Raw genomic sequence first — 27,621 nt, forward strand, 5'->3', positions numbered from 1 at the left:
AACAAATACCCTGGAGGGTCAAACGGGGCATAGAGGTTGCGGCCTCCCCCTGATGTTGTCTCCTAGTACTGGGATGCAGAGGTTTATTGCCTCTGGATGTGGAGGTTCCCTTTAGACCTTCTGATGGAGTTCCTCTCTATGAATCTTACCTAATCCCTTTTTCAAGGGAATTAGGTACTTTTAAAGCTTTGCAAATTTGCATGAATATACCTTGTTACCCTGTTTATTGAAACATCCTTGAAATTGACAGTCCTGACTCACACTGCATAATCCACCTTGAGTCTCAGTGAGAAAGGCACACTATAAATAACGTAAATAGTTTTTCTTTTAAAAAGCCATCTTTGCCAGTGGCCATCACTTCACCCACCAGAAGTTGGATTCAACAAACTCAATGAGGAGACAAGCATTTCCTTTCACCTCTGCTGTCTCTATTGCCCACTTCAATAGGTTGCCAGATCCGAGTTGGAAGATTCCTGGAGATTTTGGGAGCCTGGAGAGGGCAGGATTTGGGGATGGGAAAGGCTTCAGCCAGGTATAATGCCAGAGCCCATCCTCCAAAGTAGCCATTTTCTCCTGGGGAAACTGAGCTTTGTGGCCTGGAGATAAGTTTGCCAACCTCCAGGTGGAGCTTGAATCTCCCAGCATTACAGCTGATCTTCAGGCAACAGTTCCCCTGCTTCTGAGGGTGGATTTTTTGGCATTATGCCCTGCTGAGGTCCTTCCCCTCCCCAAACCTTGCCCTCCCCACTCCCCAAATCTCCAGGACTTTCACAACCCAGAGCTGTCAACCCTCCCTGGAGGCTCAGTCGTAATTCCTGGAGATCTCCAGCCCCCTAGGGCTGTACTGTTCATAAGGCTGACTAGACTGAAGCCTAGGGACCCAGAAGGAATTAGGGGCCCGTTATTTTTTTTTTGCTGAGGCCCTAGGGCTCTAATGTTTAAAGGCACTTTGCGCCATAGCATATATAGATCCAGAGGAGTTCACCGTGTTAGTCTGTAGTAGCAAAATAGTAGGAAGTCCAGTAGCACCTTAAAGACTAACCAACTTTATTGTAGCATAAGCTTTCGAGAATCACAGTTCTCTTTGTCAGATACTTGATGAAGTATATATATTTATCCGTATATATACTCTCATAATTATACTATATATAACTTTAATGCCATATTGCTTACCGATTCCTTTTTTGTTCATATCTCTATTCCAATATTCAGGAGAGAGTAATAAAAGGCGGGAGCGTAGCTATAGGACTATATACTGCAGCCTAGTTCCTAGCAGTACCAGGGTCAGGCTGACAGCTGCCGTGGGCTGAAAGACTGAAGTGCCCAAGAGGGGCTGAAATCCCTGAAAGCCTAGGGGCTCGGACATGGGTTAATACAGCTCTGCCCCAACCCTAGAAAGGACCCAGGCGTCCTGAAGCCACCCCCACCCCCTCCTAACCAACCTGGTTGTGTGATTGCAGCATGCCTTACACACACAACCCCATTAACCATGTTTGGGAGGCCACACCTCACGCCTCTATGCCGTTTGCGTGACACTGGGCCGCGCCAGCCAGGCCCCGAAGGCGCTGCCGCTCCCGCCCGACTCCGGCCCGGCCCCTTTTCGGAAAGGAGGGCCCAGCCGCCGAGGAGCGGGCAGAAAATCCACCCCTTTCCCCGCCCACAGGCCGCGTCTCCCTCAGCTGAGCCGAGTTCCGCGTCGGAAGCCATGGCCGCCTGAGAGGCTGCTCTCCTCGGCCCGCAGGGAGATGGGCCTGCCCCGGCTGGAGAAGAGGCCCGGAGACCCCCCGAGCGGTGAGCCGGCGGCCCGCCCTGCCGTGAGGGGAGGCGGCGGCGGAGAAGCGGGCCTCGTCGCCTCTTTCCCCGGCGACAGGCCTGTGCGGGGTCGGGGGCGCTCGGCGGGGCTTCTCCCCAGAAAGGGCGCGGGTGGGGTGGGGGGTCGGTCTGCTGGGCCTGCCCGGTGTGGGGAAAGGGAGGATGGAGGGGAAGGGAAGGGACGGTGAAGGCTGGGGCGGGGGAGCCTTGGGCGAACTCGGCCTGCCCAAGATGCTCGCCCGGGTTTTAAAAAGACGCGACCTTGGTGAGTCACGGAGGGCTGTTTTCACACGTTAGGCAGCAACACACTCGGGGTCTTATTTATGTATTTCCACTATACGTCGTGGCTCTCTTGTCAAGGGGGTTGGAAACCCTTTGGGTCACTTTCACACCTTTACCTTTTCGAAGTGTGTGCTTGAGAGAGCGAGAAATAGGATGGAAAACTGATGTGAATAAGAATATCTAAAGAAGGGAGCTCTGACTCTCAAAAGCTCATGCCCTGAAAATCTTGAGTCTGGTGGCAGCTTAGAGGCCAACAAGATTTTCAGGGTGTAAGCTTTCGAGAGTCAGAGCTCCCTTTGGTCAGATACCTGAAGTATATCTGAAGAAGATATCTAAAGAAAGGAGCTTTTTGACTCTTGAAAGCTTACACCCTAGAAATCTTGTTGGTCTTTAAGCTGCCACTGGACTCAAATCCAAAGGCGAGTATCCTTCATATACCTTCCAAAACGACTTAAAGAAATAAAGGAGAGCCAGAGATGAAGATACCGGATCATCCTTCTTGCCAGTTTTCTTTGGGAGCCACAAGACCACATTTGACAATAATAAATTTCTTCTTCAGATGTTATTCAGGTATCTCACCAAGGGAGCATTCATTACTGCATAAATTTCAGCCCTGCCTGTCCGAATCAATATCTGAAAGGTGCTGCTGGAGAATCTGATTAATTTTTGAACTATATGAACATTAAAACAGCACAGAATTACCACAACGGACTCTCACTTTTTTTCTGTCTGTTGCTCTTGCTCTCCTCTTCAGGTTTTTTTCTGTATGCTTTTAGGTGGGTAGCCGTGTTGGTCTGCACTGTAGAACACCAGGATTTGAGTTCAGTGGCACCTCAGACCAACAAAATTTTCAGAGTATAAGCTCTCAAGAGTCAGAGCTCCCTTCTTAAGATACCTGAAAATTTTATGAAGAAGAGAGGAAAGAAGGGAGCTTTGACTCTCAAAAGCTTAAACCCTGAAAATATTGTTGTCGTGTATGTTTTGTTGCTCTAAATGGCTTGTTGGGTTAGGTCTTTTGGAAAGGGTTATTGTAATGTTATATACCTGGTGAGAAACTGTGTAATGTGTGAAGAGATCTTTAGGAACTTGGCTTCCTTTGGGTTGCTGTACATATGGCAGTAATTCCAAAAGGATTGCCCAGTTGCCATTAAAATGAACAAGAATTTTGTAGCACTTGAACTAAATTTTATTTCAGCATAGGTTTTTGTGAATAAGCCCTCCGCTTCATCAGATGTATGAAGTTGAAGTGAGATCTAACACAAAAAAGCTTACGCTGAAATAAAATTTACTTAGTTTTGAAGGCACTGCAAGATTCCTTTTTACTTTCAGACATGATACCATTCTTATGTACTTTAGTGCATATCACAGCCACACGTTTAAGCACTTGGGCAAACTGGACAGCTACAACATGGAATTGTCATATATGTGATAGTTTGCACACTGGATTAATGGAAAAGATTCATTGAGTCAGGCAGGGAGATCTCTTAATTTTAATTTTATGCTTGACTTTTTGTAACTAGCCTCTCACCCGCTTTCCAGTTCCTAATCCAACACATGGGTGAAAGTTCCCAGCCAAAAGGTATATGATGGGCTGGTTATGTTTATGTGCTGACAAAACAAAATTTTAACTGGTGGTATTCTACCTATGGTATCCATTTGATCGTATTTGTATGTAAGCCTGTAATAGTCAGTGGTATTGGAGTTGCTCAGCATTTCCTCTGTCAGTCATGTGACTGGAAGCCACAGAATTTTTAAGGAATGCAGGAAGTACTTCCCTTCCCCCGTTGGTAAAGATTGTACATATGAGAGTCCAGTAAGTAGTGATAACAATATAGTATCATTTTAATTCTGTTGTTTACAGATATGTAGAAAAAGCCTTAAGTATTTTCCTTTGTATTGATAATGTAACCAACAGTATAAGTCATCCAATGTAGAGCTTTACTTACCTATCTCAGTATAGGATGTATGGTTTCAGTAGTACATGGATGTAAAAAAGAATTTGGGCCATGAGAACTGTGTTAAAATATTTCGTGAGTATATTGGATTTTTCATTCCACCTCCAGATGAGCCCCTGATAAATAAGTACACAAAGGTTTGCTTTTGAAAATTATTCTAAGCCTTCAACATACTCGTGGTGATTGTGATATATATGATGTAAAACGGGATTGGTGTGTGGAAGGTTAAAAGGAATGGGGAAAATGGCTTTTGCTTTGATTGTTGACTGTGCAGTCCCGTGCGTAGGAATGTCTAACAAAGACGTATGAGAACTGTTTGGCTTGATAATTTTGAATGGTGTATAGTTGTATTCTTCAGTTCTATGGAGATTTTTCAGTCATGTCTTAACTCTACCACAGTAAGCAGAATAGCTTTTAACAATTATGGCGGTGAATATTTATTAACATTAACCAGTTCTCTTAATTTTCTAAATCTTGTATCTGTGTACAGACTTGAGATAAAGAGTGTAATCAACAACCTATTGAAGACAGCCACAAAATCCCTCTCTATTGTAATGGACTTGGGTTGCATTCAGATATGGTTTTCAGCCATGCATTTTGTCCATGATGTAGTCTGAGTAGAGTTGTTCTCCAGGAGTGAATGCTATTGGAGGATTTGCAGAGTTCGGTATAGTAGAGTATGTTCCTGGAATCTAAGATGGCTTATAGAGTGGGAAAATAGTAAAAAGTCCAGTAGCACCTTTAAGACTAACCAACTTTATTGAGGCATAAGCTTTCGAGAACCACAGCTCTCTTCATCAGAGTGGGAAAGGAGGTTTTAAAAATAAACGGTTCATTTTTGCTCTTAGTATGTGTGGGTTTGAATGGCCTTAGTATGTGTGGGTTTGAATGGCCCAGGGTCTCCCAGCAAGTTTCCATGGCAGTGTGGAGATGCGAACCAGGGTCTCCAGCTCCTAGTCCAACACTTTAACCACTACACTACACTGGGTCTCAGTAATGCTTTTACGTTCTCAAAGTTAATTTTTTTAGAAATAAAACATCTATCTCCGTATTTAGTTTTTAAAATACTTCTAAGTTTAAGCGTGTGAAGAATTTCTATTACTGTTTATCATGTTAACATGTGTATTTAGAGACTTTTCACGTGACCACTGGGTGTGTGATGTCTGTGGGAAAAGCTGGCACTTAGCAGTTTTCTGCTCCATAATAAGTTGGCAATCAGTTCTCACTGCCAAATGCAGGAGTTAATTCTTAGGACGTATTAGTAGCCTTTAGTCATGTTATATTTAGAAGTCTGTGCTTTAAAAGGGGAGGGATACTTTTTCCCGTGTTCCAATTATACCTAAAAATAATATTGCATTTAATCTCAGCAAAACCTAATTACATGCTGCTTAGGTGGCAAAGAATAAAAATTACATAACATGTTGGACCTTGATGGTTTATTTAAAAAGGACATGAAATTTTCCAGGATATGAAGTTTTGTTTGTAATCTATAGTGTGTGGGGGAGAAAAGCCAGTCAAAGCTACTGTCTCAAGATTCATTGAACAAGGAAGACATACGCATTAGCGAATGGGGAAGTACGGGGATGTCTCTCCATCCTGAGAGCCGTAGAAAACCGTTCATCGCTGTGAATAGCATCTTCTCACTAGTCCGTATGTTTCAGTACATTTCCTAACAGACATTCAACACAACACACAAATAACTCATAGCTAGGGATTACAATTGTTAACTCATCTCGCTTTGAAAGACATTGGGTTGAATAGAGCTCTCCTTGCCTTTTTCAGGAACAATATGGGGTTAGAGCCATTTTCAGGGCGTGCTTCCTTACTCGCATTTCAGAAAAGTGTACAAGCAAGCATTCCGAATATTCCAAGATGTAGGTGCTTGAATTGCCCTTAAGATGTATTTTCAATCTTTTATTTTTCAGAAGATAGCCATTGTTGATCGGTAATTTAAAGATCTGCACTTTCCTTATCGAAGAGGCATATTACCCTCACTACTAACATGCCTGCTGTGGCTTCTGTACCTAAAGACCTGTACCTCTGCACTTCCTTGAAAGATCTTAACAAAAAGACTGAAGTAAAACCTGAGAAAACCAGCACTAAGAGGTATGGATGTTTGCTTAGCTGACTTTACAGGGCAATCCTGAGCAGAGCGACATCCTTCTACGTCCATTGAAGTGAACTTTGCTTAGGATTACACCGTTTACCATCCTATAATTAATTCCATGGATCAGATGTCCTGCTAGATTCTGTACTCCGAACAGACACACACACACAGAGTAAAACCATTCTTATATTGTAACAAGGATGCTAAATCCATTCCAACTAAGTTCCTGTGCTAGTGAGATATGCTCTGTTGATGATAATGCACTTTTCTGTACATATGGTTTATTCTCCTTTATAGCATTGCTGTGAATGGTTAGGCTACCATATATCCCACGCACAGACATGTGTATTACTTCACTTGAGAAAAATCTTGTACTGAAGCATTTTAATAGCTGCAAAAAATGAGCTTCTTTGGAGCTGTGTTAATGGACATTATCACTTGGCAAAAATGCCTTACCTTTGCAAGTTTCAGGTTCAAATTACAGTTCAAAGTATAAAGCTGCTGGATATTTTGTTTTTCTTTTCTGCTGATAGAACGTTTGGTAGGGAGCCAACCACTTGTTGAAAATTCTTTGTCTTAATGTTTTCGAGTGTGTGTGTAAAGTAGCATTCAGTGTACAGTTGAGCGTTTTTTGCAGCACTAACAAAATATAATTTTAACAAAGATAAATAATAAAACGAAAGTGACTTTGCTTCTTGTGCTGGTGAAAGCTTGTTTATACAATAAGATGTCAGATTTCCCCTTAGAGCGTTCTGTTTTTATGCAGTCTGTATTTCTGAAGACAAAACAAACTTTAAAAAAAAATAATTTGCTTCAATTCCAAGCTATGTGCAGAGTGCCCTTAAGATCTTCAAAGCGGCTGAAGAGTGCCGATTGGACAGAGATGAAGAGAAGGCATATGTACTTTACATGAAGTATGTGACTGTCTATAACCTTATTAATAAGAGGCCTGATTTCAAACAGCAACAAGTAGGTATCCAGTTTCCACTGGCTTTATTTATTTTCCGAAGTAAAGATAAGCATTGTGCTTGATAATGGAGTGACTGTTGTCAGAATTACATGTAGTGATTTTCTTAAGCCAATAACGCTATTGTTATTTGCTAAGAAACCATCTTCACTTGTAGTCCCTTTACAAGTATCTTTTTTCATGGTATGTTTACTGTATGCATTCAGGCATGTGAGTTGTGTATTCAACGATAATGTGATTATTTATTTATTTATGTCATTTATAGTCCGCCTTTCTCATTGAGACTCGAGATGGATTACATAGTGTGAGATTAGTACAATCAGTATCAAGGACAGTTTCATACAATGTCAAGGACATTTCCATAAACAATGTCATAGGATTTTACAATGATACAGCATTACCAAGGATCCAATACAAAGTTGAAGAATTGCTGAAACAAAACATAATCAATTCTAGGACTGACATAGATAACATGAAGCACAGTTAGTTTATAGGAGTACATATTCAAAGGAACAAATAATATGTAAGGCAATATAATGGTGATGGTCTCATTAGCAAGGCATCTGAGACTGCCTCCCTACAATACTTCCCTCCTATCTGAGCAAAAAGCCTTTTTGAATAATTTGGTTTTGCATCATTTGCGGAAGGCCAGGAGGGTGGGGGTTCTCCTGACCTCCTCAGGCAAGCCATTCCACAGGGTAGGGGCCACCACAGACAAAGCTCGTGTGCGGGCTGCTGTTGATTTTGCCCATGTGCAGGCTGGCACCTGCACAAGAACCTGTTGAGATGAGTGAAGCTGCCATGGAGGGACATAGGGAGGGAGGCGGTCCTGTAGGTATGCTAGGCCAAGGCCATGAAGAGCTTTGTATGTAATAACCAATACCTTGATCTACCTTGTTTTCCCCTTCTACCATAATGTTGCCATGTATGCAGTGCACCTAGAGCTCCCCAATGTCATTCTACTATAACCAAGAGATGGCTAGGGGCCATGGTTTCTCCACATGCTGGAAAATCAATGAGCATACCCTTCCTGAGATGTTCCCCTGTAGCAGTTTTTAGGAGACACTGTAAGGCTGTTTTATTTGCTAGAGTTTTTGAACTCTCTTATTTGCTAGGATTTTTTAATGAGATCTGAGCTGCAGGTATAGGGGGTATTTGTGGGGTTTATTGTATTATGGATGTTTTTGTTTAAATTGTAAGCAGCCTTGAGCTGCAGGATATAGGCAGAGTTATAAGCATTATTTCCTACTTAAACCCCCATCAGCGATGGAGGAGACTTCATCTGGAGATGGTTGCCTTGGGTGAGGGAGAGAAGTGAGGAGAAGGTTGCTTGGAACAAGAATTACGTTCCACTGCTTCACTCCACTCCTCAGTTTCAGGGCTGCTCTTGTGGCAGAGAGACGAGGAGAAGCGAGGGCCGTTCTTCTATTCCTCACCACTGGCAAAAGGAAAAGCTGAACCTTGACTTAAGAGTTCCTCCTCTGGTCACCGTCTTTCCACCTCAGACTTGCCCATAACTGCCTGCTGCAGAAATGAATGGAGCCAGTTTTCTTCTAAGGCAGAAAGCAAAACACTGTTCTGAGGCATATGGATGTGGGGGGGGGGGCCCTGCACTGAATATTTTGGTTGCCACGTATCCAGTGACAGTGACTTTGTTTCAAAGGTTGGGCAGCGTGCCTCTCTTCATTGAATGCCCACCCCACCCCAGAACTCTGCAGTCAGCTTGGTTTCCCTTCCTGTGTCCTAACCCGTCATGTGATCTCTTAAGTGAAAGAAGAGGTGCTTATCAATGTTTACATTTGAAGTATGGCAGTTCTGCTTCACTGCGGGTGCTGACCGAAGAGGTACAGTGCAGAGAAGCCGGGTGTAGAAAAACGCAGCGACTAAATTAAAACGAGGGCCATGGCACTACTTGCTTCTTGTAACTTCAAAATACTGACTGCCGTCTCCTTTGGAATCTGTTAATGACTCGCCTACCACACAGTGTGCCAAAGTGAGAATGACTGGCAAGCGCCCCCATGTGAAGTGGGTTTCCTTCTTATAATTTCAGGATTACTTTCACTCCTTACTTGGACCTACAAACATTAAAAAAGCTATTGAAGAAGCTGAAAGGCTTTCGGAGAGTCTGAAGCTCAGGTATGTGTAAAGAGCATTAAATGCTAATATGCTTGCGTGCCTTTTCTGTCATTACGTTTTCTCATTCACCATGAGTCCTGCAGAGACTTCTTGAGAATTCCGTGGCTTGAGTTAGAGAACACAAAGACATGAGCTCTCTTTCCCAAATACTACAGATATGAAGCTATGGTTTGCCCACCAACCAGAACTGTGAAACACAATCCCAGCAGATGGTTTCAAAAATCAGAAACATGTCATAGTCTTTTTCGTGCCCTCCCCTGTCCCTTCTGTGACTGGTAACCATAGTTTACCATTAACCTGCAAACTAGGCCAACTCTATGAAATCGCAAATTAAGAAAGAAAAGGGGAGGACATCCAAGCGTGGGGTGGCAAGGGGGAAGAGGGAACACATAAGCCGGTGGCACATCTGAGATATTAGGAATGTTTCAGCTGGGCCAACTCAGCACACTTCCAGTTTGCAGGATTTCTCTGTAAATGGCAATGCATTGTGACTGAAGCAAAATCTGAATTTTCTACTAGCATTGTAAAGTCCAGCATTGCGCACTTGGCTGGATGATGGCTCTCTGCTTTTAGACATGCGGACACAACTTTGGAGGTAGGAAACCCAGGGGTCTGTGTTGAGGATAGCTCCTTTACCAGGCTGCCGCCGCCATCAAACTGGCATTCAGAAATATATTCAGACTCAGCCCTCTAGAACAGGGATCCCCAACCTTTTTGAGCCTGCAGGCACATTTGGAATTCTGACAACATACCAGGTTATTTTATGTCCACTATTAGTTTGTTCTGATTTGTTCACAAATCTATATTCTTTTATAGATATATAAACAGTCTCATATTGTTGAGCCATTCTGTCAAATACAGAAGTATATAGCTGTATACTTTTGCCTTGGCAGCACAAAGATGATGATAATGGAATTATTTGGTATGTGTAAGAAGGGGAAAATCTTGTTTTCGCACATAGTTTTGTAGTCTGGCTTATGAGTATCACATCTGGGTCTGTTTTTGTACAACAGTACTTCTTAGGGAATCTTAGTCTTTTATAGTGTTGGTAAATTCTACACTGGAAAGGGGTAGGATCATATAAGTGGCATAGCTGTTGAACAGTGAAAAAGTACCAATCTTGGAAAACTTAAGAGTGTTTGAATTCTCTTTGAGGGAACTATATGTGATTTTGTTTCAAGTGCAATTGTGCCAGAAAGTATTTGGACTGCTGACAAGTTATTTTGTAATGAAAAGCAGCCCATTTCCCTACATTTCAAGTTTTAGGAGATGTATGTTTGCCTTTTTTTCTTGTGTTATGTGGTAGGGGAGCAGTTAATGGCTAGATTTAAAAATTAATTAATATGCAGATAGCGATCAAACAGTTTCTATTAGAGGAAAGAAAGTTGTGATGGAATTCTGCGATGATAAACCCAGTGTGCAAATGGTACAAGCAGAGGAAATTCATTTCCTTTTCTGTATGAGAAAAACAGAATTCTCATTGCTCAAAACTGTTACTGTTTTTGAATTCATAATGCTTCTTATGTTGGGTAAATAGTTTGGTTATCTGGAAGCTTAATTTGAATAACTAAAACTAGGTACTTCTTACTTGTGTAATGTATTTAAAAATAGAAGTAATTTTTTTTCAGCTTTATGATACTATTATGGCTGTGTTTCTAGTAGAGGTCTTGGCTTCCCCCTTATTCCTATGAAATATTCACCCAACCAAGGAGACTACAAGGGTGCATAAGGCATTGATGGCCTCTTATGTGAACTAGTTCATTGTCCAGTTATTCCTGTTTTGATGAACAGCTGTACAAATAATTAGATTGTCCTTTAAATAATCCTAATTATCTAACATCCCTTCAGCAGGTTGAGTCACCTTTGAAGTTCTGGTACTTTGTTTTACTTTGAAGTCATACACCAAATGCTTTGTCTGAAAAAACACTTTTGTTTTAGTATTATTTCTTAATGAAGTCTGAAATATCAAGCAACATAAAGTTACTTTTAAAAAATGAATGCCTAAATGGCACTGCCTAATATTTGATTTTGCAGTTTCCAGAGGCCTAATGGAGAATTAAGGCTGTGCTATAAATTTAATTGTGGCGATAAGCCCACAGTTGTTGTTGAGCTGGGATCATTGCAGTAAGTTTGCAAGGGTAGGTAACTGTGCAGGAGAGGTAGCCTGTGTGGCATAGAATGCCTAATCAGTTAAAATTCAGCAGCATAGAAATGTCATTGACTACAGCCAAATATTTAACAAAGAAGGTATAAACATAAATGTGGGGATGGAGTATCACGAGTAAACTGCATATCACAAATAAACACACCTCAGTTCAAGAAATAGGATACTGATAGGGGATTTTTTGAATAGTAGTACCCTGCTGCCAATTATAATTTCCCTACTACCACTTAACCCAAATATAATCCAAGACATCAACCACAGTGATACAAAGAAATATGAGTTTTGTTGCTACACAAAACTCAGACACATGAGGTTCTCAGGGCCTGATGCATACTGAGCTAACATCCTTATCTTGAATACTTTAATGCTAAATTGTTTACCGAACACAATGAATCAAAAGATCAAAAAGGTTAATACAAACATCTCTTCAGAATTACATTTCCCAGAATACATGGCACTATAGAAGCTTGAGTGACAGGTCGGTCATGTCTCACTTTTAATAAAAACACCTCAAATCCTGGAGCCATACTTTTGTTACGAGTTCAAAACACTTCTCTGAAGTAATCACTTCCAAGGCTAAAATCTTAGTTATAGAATGAAAACAAAACAAAAAAGTGGTAACTGTTGCCAAAAACTTTCTCTTTTATTATGAGTTCAAGTTGACCTGCAGCTTAATCTCAGCAAAAAAGGAGAGAGAATTTGCCACTAAAACATATCTGCCTTCTGTGTCCATGCCTTGCTTGAATGAATGCTGCTCACACATGATTTTAGAAGGGGGGGGTCTCCCCCCCAAATCCTTTAACAGATACTGGCAACTGGGCCTCAGATGCAGATCTGAATCTTTGAGTAGGTTGATGTAAGAAAAGGTGGCCCTTACAATATCTTCAGCTAATGAGAATGCAGACCATGTATTTAATAGTTCTTGAGTCCCGTTACGGTATGATTTTATTTAACTGATATATCTTCACTCACGTTTAACAGGTGTAAAATCAGTGTTATAGTAGATTCGACACAGCATATTTTTACAGTAACTCACTATGCTTATTGGAATGAGAACATTTAGAAGCAAGGGCGGAAGGTAGAGAAGAAGGAATGAGCAGAGCAAATAGAATCTGATGTTTCCTTTATAGTTCTGCTTTTTATCTGATAGGTAATAGAGTTTGTCGCTCACAGTTCTTGGACAATGACTTCTTTGTAAGCAAGCCAGATGTCTTGAATGCAGTCCATATACTTAAGCCTACAATATTAGAACCTCTCATAATTGACTACGGCAGTATGGTCAATTGTCCACTAGTGGATGTACAGTAGATACATATGGCCTTCCATACTTATAGCCTTTTTGACTATCAACAAAGCTCAAAGAATCCAGGGTGGAGTTTCTTCTTTAAGTTTCTACAGACTTGGAATGTTAGGGACATGTGTATATGAAATGAGAGTTCTGTCTCCGCACTAGATTTGTCTTAACAAAAATGTTTACCCACAAGCCACTAATAACTGTGCAGATCCTTAGCATATGTACTAAACAACCACATCTCCAGCAACTTGCCTCATCAGCCCCTGCCTTTGAAAGATGCAATGCAGTTTAGTGTGATTGAAAAATCAGCCGGGGGGGCGGCGGGGTTGACCAGCCAGTTTTAAATGTATTGTATATGCATTAACCGTAGGCACGTATAACTTGTTATAACTCCTTGTACTAAGGTACGTATAACTTGTTGTTATAACTTCCTGGTACTAAGGCATTATATGTACCTCACAGGTTTGTTGTGAGGATAAAACAGAGGAGGAGAGAATAACGTCAGTCACTTTGAGTCTAATGAATTCCTGATGAGGTGTATTAACATTACACATTGCCGTTTGTATTTGGTTTTATCTTGTACTGTATTATTGGTTTTATATTGTATTTTATGTCATTGTATTTGTAATTTTATTAATGTTGTTACCCGCCCTGAGCCCGCTTGCAAGGAGGGCAGGCTAGAAATGCAATAAATTAATTCATTGGGGAGAGAATATAAATAAATATGTATGAAACAGAACTGATTGAGGATTTACCATCCTATTTTCTGACTTGTATTTTTTAAGCTTGAGGAGGAGTGACTGCCACATGTTTTTGGCAGACTGGTCTTTGATTCCAGCATCTAAAAATTTGCTATGACAGCTGTCTTCAGCAAGCAATGTGGATTTGAGGCTGTGTTCACTTTATTTCAAACAATACTGCTTTTTCTTGCAATAACATGAAGTGAAACCATTATTAAAATGGGGAAAATTTTTCTTAACAAGATATGAGGAAGCAGAAGTACGGAAGAAACTGGAAGAAAAGGAAAGGCAAGAAGAGCTGCAGTTGAAAAAGCAGGAAGCAAAAGATGATACAAAGGTTTCAGCCAAAACCTCGTCAGAAACGTCTTCAGATTTGAAAGGGAAAAATCAAATTGTGAGTGAGACCATTTTTTTAATTGTCTGCTACTGACTTTTATACCTCTTTGGTTCATGCTGGTACAAAGCTACTTTGAGGCTGTTTGTTCTCATTAAAAGCTTGTATATATTTTCCTTGAACCTGTCTTGATGCTACTGACTTCTGTATTTAACTTCTTTAGATTGCTACTTTCTGGGTTTAAAATATGTGACCATACCACAGAACAGAATTCACGGTCATCAAATTCCATCCCTCCAAAGACAGGACATTTCACTCCCCCCCTCCACCAATTTACTTGAATTCATGGTGTTTCATATTCACCACTGTACTATGTGGGGAGGGTCGCTTTTCAAAAACCTTTGCTCATTCATTTGACCGTACTCATCTTTAGTTTAGGAAGGGTTTATTTGCCAAGGGCAAAGAATATCAGACCAAGGGCATCTGCAGGAGTAATTAGGGACAAGTAGGCAAGTTTGCTCAGAGATCACTGTAGACCTGGCTAGTTGGAAGTATAGATGTGCCAGTATACACTAAAAAAGGTGAATTTAGAACGCCAAGGGTGGCAAGCTCTGCCCCCACCCCGCCTAGCAGACACCTTTGTAGCAACAGACCTATTGATGGAGACGTTTGTACAGTTCTCTGCAAGCAACAGTCAGAATTAATTGTAAAGAAGATTTTGCTCAAGCTTCATCTCTATCTTTTCTTAAAGGCCCAGGTGTCTTTCCTAATGGTACAATGGGGTACAATGTCAGTTTCAGTTTGTCAAGTTTCAAGCAGCCGTGTCTGTTCTTGCCCAGTTGACCTCGGTGGTTGTGGCAGAAAGGAGCCATTGGCCCACATTCTGTGGAGGTACAGGAATGGTATTTATACCTGTAACCAAATGAGGTGGTGACTGACTGCACTACTTCAGAGAGCAGGTGAAGAATTAGATTTTCAAAGTAGTAATTAATAATGACCTGTAATTGGACAATTAACACAGCAAAGGGAAGAGCCGGGCTACATTTTTTTTCCTCCTTGTTGCGCTAGTGGGGTTTCTTCACAGGGAATTTTGTTAAAAACATGACTGCCTGGTGCCTACCACTACTTGAAATGGTATAATTCATTTTGCCATTTTTGAATTTGGCTGTATTTACTCAGGAGTCACTGTTTAAGGAATGGGTTTTATTTGTGTGTATGAAGGATATCTCTAAAGCATTTTTTAATGTTTTCCCAAATACAATTTAGATCAATGGTGAGAAGAAAGGTTCGTCAGAAAGGAAGGATCAACCTGAAAGTGGTAAGTGACATGTATAATTCAACCTCCACTCCTATCCCAAAATCCATCTTGCTACAGCTGCCATATTTTCCAATCAACACGCATGCTCTTTTTCCGTCTGTCCAAACACAATCCGCAGTGGACTACATAGGCACGTCTCTTTTCACTGTCTCATTAGTTGTATAACAGATATTTTGCCAGAATTGCTTCAAACCTGGACATCTCCACCATATATGAATGACCGAAGCTTTAGCTTTACCTTGTAAGCAACATCAACATTGGCCGCTGCATTCCATTTGGGCCTGGCTGATCTGGTCTTGCTTGTGGTTCCGGCCAGGACAGAAGTGGTGGAACCTCCCTAGCCTGGCAGTCAATGATAAAGGCCTGAGTGACCTTTCTCCATCATTTATTTGTTTATTTAGGTTATTTATAGTCCGCCTTTCTTGCTGAGATGTAAGGCAGATTATTGCAGCTACAGGGCAGTTGGAGCGGAGTTCTTTTGGGCAGGAAGGAGGAAAGCAAGCTTCCCACAGCTGCTTGTTCTCTGGACAACATCTAGTGGAAGGCTGATCTTCCCTGAGAGGGAGGGAAAGCAGCTACCCTTCGTCCTTAGGCTGGTGGCAGACAGAGGCTGGTATACCCTTGCCGCTGTAGAGAAGGTTTATTATTTGATCATCAGTGTGTTTCGGTGAAACAGCTGAGAACCCGCTGTCTTCCCTGTTCTGTGAAAAAATGTTCTATTTTAATCATCCTTCTAGTCGATCTTCAAACATTCCTTTAGGAAAAGTTGTGCCCATGCTTTAAGATGCCCTTTCTGAATAGTTTCTGTTCCTCAAGGAGGGATTACAGCGGAGAAACTGTTTACCATGATGATGGACAAAAGCATCAAGCTGATGGTCATGGATGCCCGAAGCCTGAAGGATTATAAGGAGTCCTGCATTGTAAACTCCATCAGCGTTCCAGAAGAGGCTGTCAGCCCTGGGTATGGAATGAACTTTTCCTAGCAGAATGATAAGATCCGCATACTTGTTGGATGTTTACCGTTTGTCTGGAATAGAAGGGGGGGGGAACGTTGGGGCATCTGTTTATCCAGCTGCAATAAAAGAGCTAAAGCACACACACGTACACTTTTTTTCCCCTGAGTAGGAGTGTTTAATTGGCCTGTGGAACTTTTGGACACGGGGTGTAGTGCTGCTCACTAGCACAAGTGGATTTCCAAAAAAGGGCAAAGCAAACCCATGAGTGAGATACAGACAGTACAGAGATGAAGCTTAGAATCTTCAGTGGTTGGGGGAATACAATAGGGAAGGAAATATGCCCCCTCCAGTAGAATTCTGATTTAATTGAGAGTAGCGTGGTGGTGGTGGTGGGTAAGAATATTCCGATCAGTATTTGCCCAATTAGTGGCAAGTCGACCCTCTGAAATACTTTCCTGTGTGTCCTTGTATTACATACTTGCTTCAGAGTCACTGCTAACTGGATCGAAGCTAAACTCCCAGATGCTTCTAAAGAGCCGTGGAAAGAGAGGGGGCAAGTCAATTATATTGTTCTGCTTGACTGGTTTAGTTCTGCGAAAGACGTGCAGTTAGGAACACCCCTGCGGAGCCTCAAAGATGCACTTTTCAAGGTGAGCTGGTTCGGACTGATGTCTGCGTAATTACCTTGATCAATGAGAAGCCAGGTACACGTAATCTTGTAGCTCAGGGGCCAGGCTTTTTTATAAACCTTGTTAACAAACTGAATCTTCAGTCTATTGCTTCAAAGCCTGTTAATTAAGTGTATATAAATTTCCATATTGGTTAAGCATTCTGTCTAAATATTCAAACTATGGATAAAGATGGGACATGCCCTAGCAGGTGAAAACAGGGTTTGAATTGGGTTTGTGCTAACTGTGATTAAGTACTCCATCTATATTCGGCCGTAGTTAAGGTAGTTTTCCAAGCTAAATCCTGATTTTGCTGTACATTTGGGATCTTAAGCCAAGGCCAGCACAACAGAGTGTGACTAAATATTAAATACGAAAGGCGGGGTGAGCAACAAGGCCAGCATCCACCAAATGGCCCCAGCTGCAGATCATTGGGCCTTGGAATGGAAGTAACCCCTTCAGCCTCCTTGTTGAAAATTTCAGTGCCGTTTCAGAAAATGGGAAAGGGAGAGATGCGTTTTAAGCAGTCTTGCAAGTGAAGTCGCCATGGCTTTTTAGTGTGTGTGTGTGTGTGTATGTGGCAAGAAGTGTAGACGGGGAAAAGGCACATGGCGGGGAAGCTTTATCTCCTCTTTCAGTTCTTAATGGCTTCAATCGAAATCTTGCGGTAAGATTTGTGCAATTTGTGTGGAAATACAATATAGTCAACAGCTACAACATTCATTGAGCGAAGTACAGTAATTAACAACAGGACATTCAGGAAAAGAGATGCATTAAACTCTTGGGAAGCGCAATGTTCTTCAGTGTCTGCTTTTCCAACCAGCATCACTTCCGTCATGTCTGGGTTTAATTTCAATTTGTTTGCTTTCAGCCATTTGACAACAGCTGTTAGGCAGCGACTCGGTACCTCTCCTGCATCCCAAGGGGATTTGGATAGCGAGAGATAGAGTTGGGTGTCATCTGTATATTAATGGCATCCAGTTCCATAGCTACGAATGAGTTCTCCTAAAGGCTTTACATAGAGGTCTAATAACATGGGGGATAAGATTGAACCTTGTGGAACCTCACACCAAGGAAAGCTCGTCTCTGATAGCAACCCTTTGAGTCTGTCGTATGAGAAATGGTTTAAACTAGTCCAAGGCACACTCCCTGATGCCTCCTCCTGCCTCCAAATGCCTCAGCAAGGTGGCATGGTCGGCTGTGTGTATATAGCCGTGTGGTCTGATCGGGTTGTGATTTTGGAGTTCTTTTGGTTTTTCTGTAAAATCCTCCCGTCTTTTGCTTTCAGTGGGAAAGTAAAGCTGTCCTGCAGAGTGAGCCCTTGGTCTTAGAAGGCGGATATGAGAATTGGCTTCTCTGCTACCCCCAGTACACAACAAATGCAAAAGTAACTCCGCCCCAACGCAGCAAGAGCGAAGCCGTTTCTGTCTCTTGTGAGTATAAAAGACCCTTTTTCTCACTTTGGGGGGAAAGGCCTTCAAGCACTGCAGTCCTGTGCACAACTTCCTTGGGAGCAAGTCCCTTGGAAATCGGTGGGATTTGCCTCCAAGCAGATACTACATAGGATCAAGCTGCAGAGGTCCTGTTCCTAGGCATGCTTATTTTAATTATTTTAAGCCTTAAACACCATTTTTATTTTACAAGAAAAAGACCAAGGTGATTTACAGCCATCAAAATACTTGGATGTACTAAAATCAGACATCTGGCATCTTCCTTGGTCTGCGCTGTCAAGTCTAGGCCTTCCTCAGTCTTTGTCATCAAAAGATTTTTTTTAAAAAAGACTTTCTAAAATACAGCTTAAGGAACAAACACAGCTTGTCCCTCAACCCGCCCTCTGCTTTCACATTTGCAGAGTGCCATTCTGGGTGGCAACATTGCCCAGTAAATAAAGGCTGCTGAAATACTCTGTGTGCTGTGCAAGGCTCACCACCAGTGGCTCGTGATCAGTATCATTTGCAGCTTGCTAATTGGGCTACAAAATTATATTTCTGTTGTTGTCGGCTCAGTTTGGCCCTGTTGTGTGGGTCCCTTTCAGACGTTGCTCCCAAACACAGAGATAGCGGGGGAAATTACGGTGCCGTGAGACAACCTCTCCGTTGCTTTTTTGCCATCCTAGCTGGTTTTATGTCTTCTCTGACTGCTCCCACTGCTGCAGGGAGTGATCCTATGATGCTCTGAACCTTTGGAGTGATGCAGGATGCAAACTGAAACTAAACAGATACAGCTCAAAAGTGTTCAGTTTAGCTTATTTGCAGTATTAATAACCTTGGTTATTTCATTTACTTCTAGATATTTGCTTTGAATATAGTGGCATGTTGTTACTTGAGTAGCTCCTTGCAATGTGAAGGTTTAACTCCCCCCCCCCCTTTAAAAAAAAACTCTTTGTGGTTTTTCAGTGGATTTTACGTATCCCTCTTTGGAAGAGCCGGCTCCACCTGTGCTACCAGTTGTCCGTGTAAAACCTTCCGTCGTAGAAATGACAGAAAGACCCGAAATCACAAATGATAAAGAAGGGCGAGGAGAGGCACTGAACCCAGCAACTCCTGGCGGACCCGTTGCTGCTGCTCAGGCTAACAGTGCATCTGCTGCCGACCAGCCCGTATCTGCTGCGAAGAGTATCCCGCAGGTGTGTGGTTTTTGGCAAGAGATGAGGGCTTGCTTCGATTGCAGCATAACAGCTCTGCCCTGTGTATCTTAAAACCATTCCCACGGGAAAAGCGGGATAGAAACATGCTGCTGTAAACAGAACACTATCCAGACTTCTTAGTAAAGGAAAAGGACAGAGGTTTGCTCTACAGGAATAAAATGATGTAGGTCAGATTTTCATAAATCACAAGTGCTTCTGTTCTTCTTCTCTTTTTTTTTTTACCCGAGACAGCTGCTTCCTTGCACCAAATCACAAGCTGCTTTTGAAAGCCGGGGCCTTCCTTCTGGAAGGAAAACTGTTCTTCTGCAAAACAGAACAGCACCACCCAGGCTCTGTTCAAACCTGTCCCTGCCTCCTGGGTGTTGCCCCCCCTCCCTTCGCTGCAGAAAGGTACGAACGATCTCCAGTGGTCTCTCCTGACCCTGAGACACTGTTAAAATTAGCAGTGTGTTTAAGTATTGCTTGACATCCTTACAACAGCCCTGTCAGGTAGGTCAGTATGAATTGTCTCCGGATGGTAGATGTGAAGGATTGAGAGAGTGGCTTGCTTGAGGCCACCTAGCGACACATGGGATAGAGGATTTCCTGGTTCACAGTGCAGTCTCTTAACTACTGTGCTGTGCTAGACGGAGATATGTTTTCACAGGGTGAGATCTTGTGTTCAGCCTGATCTTTCTCCCAGCACAGTCTTGGATACGGAAGAGGCCATTGATACCATCCTAACAGAGCATGAATGCACGCAGTCAGTTGTGTGTGTCTAAATGAGTGGTTTGGCCATAGCAAACTTTAGCTGCTCAAAACCCTTTCAGCCAGGGGAAAAGGCTAGTAAAGCCAAGTGACTTTTTTTTTTTTAAAAAAAAGAGAGCATAGCAAGTACTTCTTGTGAAATAGTTTTTTTTTTTAATTTTAACATTGATCCAGATTGATCGCACGAAAAAGCCTTCAGGAAAAATTCCAGATGATGCTAATAGGTCAAAAGCTGAGAGCCCAACTGCTGGCAAGCAGCTGATTTCAAACGGAAGAGCAGTTCCAGACCGTTCCACAAAGCCAGCATTGGAGGCAAAACCCAGTCTGGCAGAGGAAGAGAAAAGCAAGCAAGAAAAAGAGCTGCAGGAGAAACAGCAGGAAGAGCAGAGAGAGAGGCTCAGACAGGAAAAGCGAGACCAAAGGCAGAAAGCAAGAGAGGAGCAGGAGGAAAAGGAGAGTCAGGACGATCTCCAAAAAGCAACAGAAGAAATGGAGAGGAGAGAGAGAGAAGCACAGGCCAGCAAAGGGGCGGATGAAAAGCAGGAGCTGGAGAAAGCCCACACAGAGGCCAAAGAAGTTAAAAAAACAACTCACATTGGGAACGAGACCCCTGAAGCAAGGAAACGAGACCTTGGCAGCAGTTTTGTCAGTGAAAAAGAAAAAGTTACCCGGACACCGGAAGCACAAAGGCGGAAATTTGCAGAGGAGTCCAGGGTGCCTGTGAGGGGGGATTTGGTCACAAGCAAGGTGAGCAGCTCAGCTGGTCTGATCAGCAAAGTAGAGAGTCTCCCAGGCCAAATGGTTTTATTTTTCAGGCCAGTCTCTGAAAAGGGGCATGACTCCTGAGAGCAGAGAGTGCCCTTTTTCAACGGTGTTTCAGCCTTGGCTTTACTGTAAGGCAGGATAAGGCTGTGCCTTGGAGAGCTAATGAGTAAGGGAGAATATATGCCAATAAAGGCTAACTTGACTTGACTTGAGTAAGGGAGAAGTGAAGGGTGGCCAGCAAGGAAGGAAGGGAAGTAGTGCACCATCCACTCTGCTTCACGAGTGGTTGGGCCTCCCTCTGCCAAATCCTCTGAGAAACACAGTGGAGGGGAGTCCATACCCCACAGGCCTAGCAGGACTTGTGGCCTAAGAGTTGGCTGGGGAAGTTTCTCCCTGCTCCTGAAGGCAACAGAAGTCGGTTCAAGTCCAGCTATGCCCTGTGCTGGAGAAGGTCAGGGAGGCTGCAGCTTCCATCCCTCATACGTTCTTACAGTGGATGTAGCGACGGCCACAAGCACAGGTGGCTTTAGTAGGGGATTTAGGCAGATGGGTCTGTCGGGGCTAAAGGGAACTTCCACATCCAGAGGCAGGAAACTTCTGAATACCAAAGCAAGGAGGCAGTGTCGGGAGGCCTCTGTAGTCTGTTTGTTGGCCCTTCAGGGCAACTGGTTAGCCACTGTGGCAAGCAAGAGGCTGGGCTAGATAGGACTAATGGGCTGACCTAGCAGGGCTCCTTTTCTGTTCTTACTCCTCCCAGTGTGTGACTAGCAGCTGCAGCAGCCGCTTTCTACTTTCCTGGGCGGCAGAAGTTGTGGCATATCATGTCCAGTCACTTACGCAGACACGCACTCTCCCCACCTCGTTCTCTTTCCCTTCTCTCTCACCCCACCCCAAGTGCACAGGAGTTATTTATCGTGCTGCTTTAAACTTCTGTCAGGTGATATTTGGGACTTTCTGGCTTGGGCGCTTGCTGTCATTTTACTTGCCTGTGTTCTCTGTATGCATGCATACTGAATGTAAGAAACTGTAACCACTCATCAAGGGAAGTATTCATCCGGTATTTAAGTCAAAAATTTAAAGCAAATGGAAGTAAGGAAAATACACTGTCACTGCAGGTACATTAAGGCACATGTGAAACAATAACGAAGTGCCTCTGAGCATGGGTGGAGGACTCTGCCTCCCCCACCACAGACCAAGTTACTAACTATAGTCTGATCCCCAAACCTTTTGGTTCAGTTAAAGAACACGTCTTCCCATACTGCTGGCAGGGGGCAGGTTGTATCCCCAACACTTAATTAAGGCTTTCTCAGTACATGCAGAATGCCTTTCCCACGTCACAGGGACTAGGAGACAAGTTTCAGCTGCTTGTGTACAAGCCTGGCATCAAACATAGCATGGCATTCACCTGATTATTGGTTTAATTAAAAATACTTCATAGTAGACGTAGCAAAAAAAATGTAGTTTCGGGTGAATCCGTACTACTCTCTCTTTAGTCATGAAAATGGATTAAGGCGCTTTCTATTTTTCATTCAATTGAGTCTTTTAAAATCACTAAACATTAACAGCAACGTGGAAGCTTGATAAATTTATATGTGAAAATTTAAAAGTTTCCCTTTCAAAATCTTTTGCAGCCGACTGGGCTTAAAGGACATCCAGAGACAGACTCTCAAAAGCCAGGAGCCAGTAGAGAGGATACTGAACAAGATTCTGAAAGAAATAAAGTAAATGCATTGTGCACAGCTGAAGAAATCTAGAGCAGTTGTCATAACATCAACTCATTTTGTATCTGCTGTCATGTAACAACCTCCTCTTCAAGAGGGATCCATAACCATTTGTGTTATTTCTCATCTAATTATCTGTGTGTACCAACGAAAAGCATATTCGGGGAAGTGCTCCTGTGGGATATTGTTGTCTTGCTGCTCATTTGTTCCAAAGTCCTTTAGAACATCAGGTCCTTCAGCATGAAGTAGCTTTTGTTGGTCTGGATTCTCTTCAGGTCACTAAAGAGAGTGCAGGAAATGAGCTAATTTCATTGTTTTATGTATCCAGGAGGTGGATAATACTTAGCATTTATGTGGTGCCCTCAGGTATTCACAGTGTGTAATATTGTTGTCCTGATAAGAACCTTGTAAGGTAGGCCAGCGTTACCACCTCCGTAGTACAGATGAGGCACTGAGAGAATGAAAGTTTCTCGGGCAAGGCCACCTGGTGAGTTTGGAGCAGAGATGAGATTAGAATTGGGGATCTCCCCAGGTCTTGGCCACTGCGCTGTACTACATGAGTTTCCAACTGAATGTTGTAACCCCCTGAGCTCCGATCTTTGGAAATTCACCTCCAGCTCAACCTACCTTGTATTAGTAGCCAATCCCACTTTAGCAACTAGCTCAGCCAGCTCAGCCAGACTTTTTGCCTTCCAGATCTCCTCTCCTGCCCATTCTCTGATTCTGCGGACAACTTCCCAGATAGGATTTTGCAGTAGCCCGAAATCACTGTGGTGTCCTCCTTTCATGCGCATCATCCCAAAGATATGCAGTGTGTTGTGTTCTTGTATTTTCTTGTGTCTTATTCTTCACCTTTGTTTTTTAAGTCCCAACGGGAGCCATTAACAAGAGCACGGAGCGAGGAAATGGGGAGGATAGTGCCAGGACTGCCTTCTGGTTGGGTGAAGGTAAGCATCATGTCTAACGGTCATGTGGAGCGTCAGTTAAAGGGGGAAAGAGTATGGCAGGGGAAATCAGCCAGCTTTTTGAGTCATCGCTGAATTCTTCCTCATTTCTTTTTCTTTCTTCGTGTTTCACCTGAAGTTTCTTGATCCAGTCACTGGGACCTTTCGCTATTATCATTCCCCGACCAATACCGTCCACATGTACCCACCGGAAATGACTCAGTCAGCCACACCTCCTTCTACACCACCAACTCATAAACCAAAGCCTCAGGCCGTTGTTGACCAGCGGGAGAGGGAACACTCCAAGCTGAAGCGCTCTTACTCTTCGCCAGACATCACTCAGGCCATTCAAGAGGAAGAGAAAAAGAAAAACACCATCACTCCTGCAGTTAATCGCGAGAATAAGTACGTCTTCTACACATGCCCCGATTGTATTGTAGGATACAGTTCTGTGTGGTATTTGCTAAACAGGATTTGGCAGTTAGTGGGACACGTGAAGGGCCATAGATGCTGGACGTTACTGGTTTAAGGATTCTGAGATATGTAGGATTTAGGAACCATCAGAATAATACTTTAAACTGAATAAGACCTCGGACGTTGCCAGATCGTGACCACAGGCAGGGCTGTTTTTTTTTTAAACAAGTCAATACCTCTTGCCTTAAAAAAAGCTGTATTTGGAGTAATTGAAAGCATGCTTGGTTATTACTTACTTCCTCTTTCTGCTTTTTTATAATTCATGGTAGAAAACCCACAGGAATGGACCATGCAAATTGAATAAATAGTAGGCTTACAAAAAGAAAAAGCTCCTACTATGAATGACAATATCACCATTTTAATCATTGTCTCTTTCCTTACAGACCCTCAAGCTATACAAAAGCTGAAATATCGAGGCTTTCTGCTTCTCAGATTCGGAATCTCAACCCTGTTTTTGGCGGATTGGGACCAGCTCTTACAGGCCTTCGAAATTTAGGAAACACTTGCTATATGAACTCGGTGTTACAGTGTCTTTGCAATACACCCCATCTGGCAGATTATTTCAACAGAAACTTCTATCAAGATGATATCAACAGGTAACAGAGTTCCTGTTATGCTCATCATGTTGCTTTCTATAATCCACATTTGAGTGTATCTTTTTATCAGAAATGCTGCTACATCTTCAGTGAATTTTTTTTAAAAATCATAATGCTTTCTTTAGCAGCAATGACTGCAGGTGAAAACAAAATTGCATTCTGCGCAGGAAGTAAGTCTGAGGTGGGTTAACAGTGTAAAGTCACAAAGAAGTTTTGGGTCTTAACCACGGGGCTGCTATTTGTGGCGTTCATAGCAAGTCAAAGGAATGTATTTGTGTTCCTTTGACCTTCTTGGAACGTGCAGTTATTGGCTTTTGTCTAAAGATGGTTTTAACTTCCCTCGGCGTGAAAGGGTATGGCTGTAGTTTCATATCACCTTGGATGACTCAAGGGCCAGTTCTAATTATAACATTTTCTGAATGAGAATACTTTGAGAATGAATTTTGGAAAGACAATAGGAAGGGGATATCCAGTTTTCTGACACAATGTTTTCAGATCGCATTCTTTATTTAGCACTTCTACCAGAAAATGGTACGTTGACTGAGGTGATGAGTGTCTGGCTAGGGGAAACTACCATGGCTAGAGGAGCTAATATCACAGGTGTACTAATCCACACTATCCTCATTCTGTCCCGCAGCTCTCTAACAGAGCTGTCCTAAGTAAAGTTATACCAATTTAAGCCCATTAACTGCAACAGACTCTGAAGGCTGAAACTCTACTGAGGATTGATTACCCTGTTAAAGGTGGTGCCCTAAAAAAGACCCATTGAGAGATGCTTTAAGTTGCAAACTTCTGATTGTTTTGCTAAGTTCTACCCATGCAGAGACAGTGGAAGGCATTAACGCTTTTGTTTCAGATGTTCATTCTGTTTGGATGCTGGCCATTAAACTCTTGCGTTTTTTGCAGGTCAAATCTCTTGGGGCATAAAGGGGAAGTGGCAGAGGAGTTTGGCATAATCATGAAGGCTCTCTGGACTGGGCAGTACAGATATATTAGTCCCAAAGATTTTAAAGTCACCATTGGGAAGATCAATGACCAGTTCGCAGGGTACAGTCAGCAAGACTCTCAAGAACTGCTCCTGTTCTTAATGGATGGTCTCCATGAAGACTTAAATAAAGTAAGTTATATTTGTTAGCATCTCACACATTTTGTTAGGCAATGTAGCGTTATAAAACAGAAGTGTGAAACTTCACGTTTCCGTCGCTGGTTTTGCGTAATTTGATATATATATACATACATTAGTAACAAAGTCCATTGTGGGGAAACAGTACAATGGGCCCTAGAAAGGGCAGGGCAGGTGGGCCAGGCATTGCTGCCTCTGCTATGCCCCGATTGGAGCAGGGGGAGGGCAGGGTGACCAGGCCAGGCACTGCCCCCTCCCCAGTGCCTCAGTGGAAGGGCAGGTGCCATGGAGCGCTCCTGTGCCTGGCAGCCGCCTGGTTCGGCCTCATTCCGGCCAAACCAGGCGGCTGGCGCTACGGGAGTGCTTCCAGGGAGAGGGGAGGTGAGTAGCCTGGTGCGCTCGTGCGGCTGGCACCCTCCCAATTTGGCCCCATTCAGAGAGCGCAGGAGGAGGAGCAGGCAGCATGGTGCGCTCCTGCTCCAGCCTCTTCAGCAAGCCCTGTTGCTGAGGTCTCACCTCCGAGAGCACGCCTGAGCAGTGGAATTGAGATGAGTCGTTGGGAACGCGCTTTCTCATTTATAGGTATAGGTTAAAGCATTTCTATCTTCCCTTTCCACTATTAGGCTCTCAGACAGTTTATGATACTTAAACAATGTAAAGCAAAATACACAACTACAAAAGCAAAAAGCAGAATAAAAGTTCACACATTTAAATTGGCCATTGTAGAGTCACAAGTGGGGGTGGGGGTAACATTTCCCACCGCTCCTGCCCTTAGCCGAACTTTGTCTTTGCTTTGTGATGAAAATATTTGTGTGATAAGGGAACAGTAACCAGCCCAGTTTCTCTCTTCAAGATACAAAAAAAAATTACCATAGACAATACTTCATTAACAAATTCTTTCCTATGAGATGTGAGACAGGCACTAGTTTAAAGTTAGAGAAAAATCCATGAGGAGCTGATGAGTGCATGGCTTTTAGTCATTGTGGCTAGAAAAGGAACCTCTGCATGCAAAGCTGGTGGACTTATGGGAAGCCATAAAAGAATGGAAGCTGCCTTGCCTGTGAGCTTCGTCAGGGTATTGGACTGGCTACAGACAGGCAGGCGGTGGGGGTAGCCTTTTGTTTTATTGGAGCAGCACAGTGTTCATATTCTTGAAAAGCAGTTACAAATCTATCCAGGAACTGGGTTCACGTAGCGTAAATGTTCTTGCAAATAATCCTTTAGGGTTGCCTGGGATCTTGTTCAAGTGGCCCACCTTTGATCCAGGGCTGTCGCATCAGGGATGCCTCTTCTGGCTCCTTTCAGCTTGTTGGGTTGGGGGTTTGTTTGGTTAGCTAATGTGGAAATCCTTTTTTGCCTGGTCTGTTAAAGATCTGCTTTTCAGTCTCTTCTTTCCCCCTATTTTTACAAATATGCCGATGCCTCTTAGAGAGTAAGTAAACACAAAAACTTCAGTATTTTTTCATCTTGTGTCTGGTGGCATACAATTTTCAACTGTTTGGCATCTCAAAACCACGGTCTGCATTTCACTACTGCATGCCAATTTACCCCACTTTTCAGCCAGAAGTAGGCTGAAAAGTTTATAACAATTTAAAAAACAGATATAAGTTTAAAAAAAGAAAAGAAAGAAAGCAGTGCTTAGTGATGAAGATCCAGGGTTCAGGAATAATGGAAAGATGACCTGTTTGCTTCTTGTTCTCTGTCTGGCTTCAACAATGGTATAGTGTAGGGTTTCCCCCTACCTAAGTAGGATCTGGTCTTTATCATGATTTTGTGGAATTGGTAAATCCCCATTCCTAAATGCCAGCTACATACCATTGGACAGTAGAGGGGGATAGGTTTGCTAACCCAGGGTTTAACGGGGGGGGGGC

At 42.9% G+C, this 27,621-nt stretch overlaps 1 protein-coding gene across 3 annotated transcripts in view; it reads left to right on the forward strand.

Moving 5' to 3' along the window:
* The first annotated feature begins 1,680 nt into the window (after positions 1 to 1,680).
* Positions 1,681 to 27,621, forward strand: part of USP8 (ubiquitin specific peptidase 8) — a 29,922-nt gene continuing 3,981 nt past the window's right edge. The window contains exons 1-16 of one of the 3 annotated variants that reach the window (XM_055002410.1): positions 1,681 to 1,791; positions 5,975 to 6,155; positions 6,981 to 7,125; positions 9,174 to 9,259; positions 13,701 to 13,851; positions 15,058 to 15,109; positions 15,926 to 16,070; positions 16,553 to 16,715; positions 18,022 to 18,166; positions 19,130 to 19,359; positions 20,302 to 20,874; positions 22,524 to 22,613; positions 23,480 to 23,560; positions 23,697 to 23,962; positions 24,415 to 24,627; positions 25,534 to 25,744. In XM_055002410.1, coding sequence (XP_054858385.1) covers positions 6,052 to 6,155; positions 6,981 to 7,125; positions 9,174 to 9,259; positions 13,701 to 13,851; positions 15,058 to 15,109; positions 15,926 to 16,070; positions 16,553 to 16,715; positions 18,022 to 18,166; positions 19,130 to 19,359; positions 20,302 to 20,874; positions 22,524 to 22,613; positions 23,480 to 23,560; positions 23,697 to 23,962; positions 24,415 to 24,627; positions 25,534 to 25,744 — 2,655 coding nt within the window. In that variant the 5' untranslated portion in view covers positions 1,681 to 1,791; positions 5,975 to 6,051. The remainder of the gene's footprint in view (positions 1,792 to 5,974; positions 6,156 to 6,980; positions 7,126 to 9,173; positions 9,260 to 13,700; positions 13,852 to 15,057; positions 15,110 to 15,925; positions 16,071 to 16,552; positions 16,716 to 18,021; positions 18,167 to 19,129; positions 19,360 to 20,301; positions 20,875 to 22,523; positions 22,614 to 23,479; positions 23,561 to 23,696; positions 23,963 to 24,414; positions 24,628 to 25,533; positions 25,745 to 27,621) is intronic. The other 2 variants (XM_055002411.1, XM_055002412.1) reach the window with 2 other exon arrangements.

Source organism: Eublepharis macularius, chromosome 18, assembly GCF_028583425.1.
Source record: "Eublepharis macularius isolate TG4126 chromosome 18, MPM_Emac_v1.0, whole genome shotgun sequence".
NCBI classification, from domain to species: Eukaryota; Metazoa; Chordata; class Lepidosauria; order Squamata; family Eublepharidae; genus Eublepharis; species Eublepharis macularius.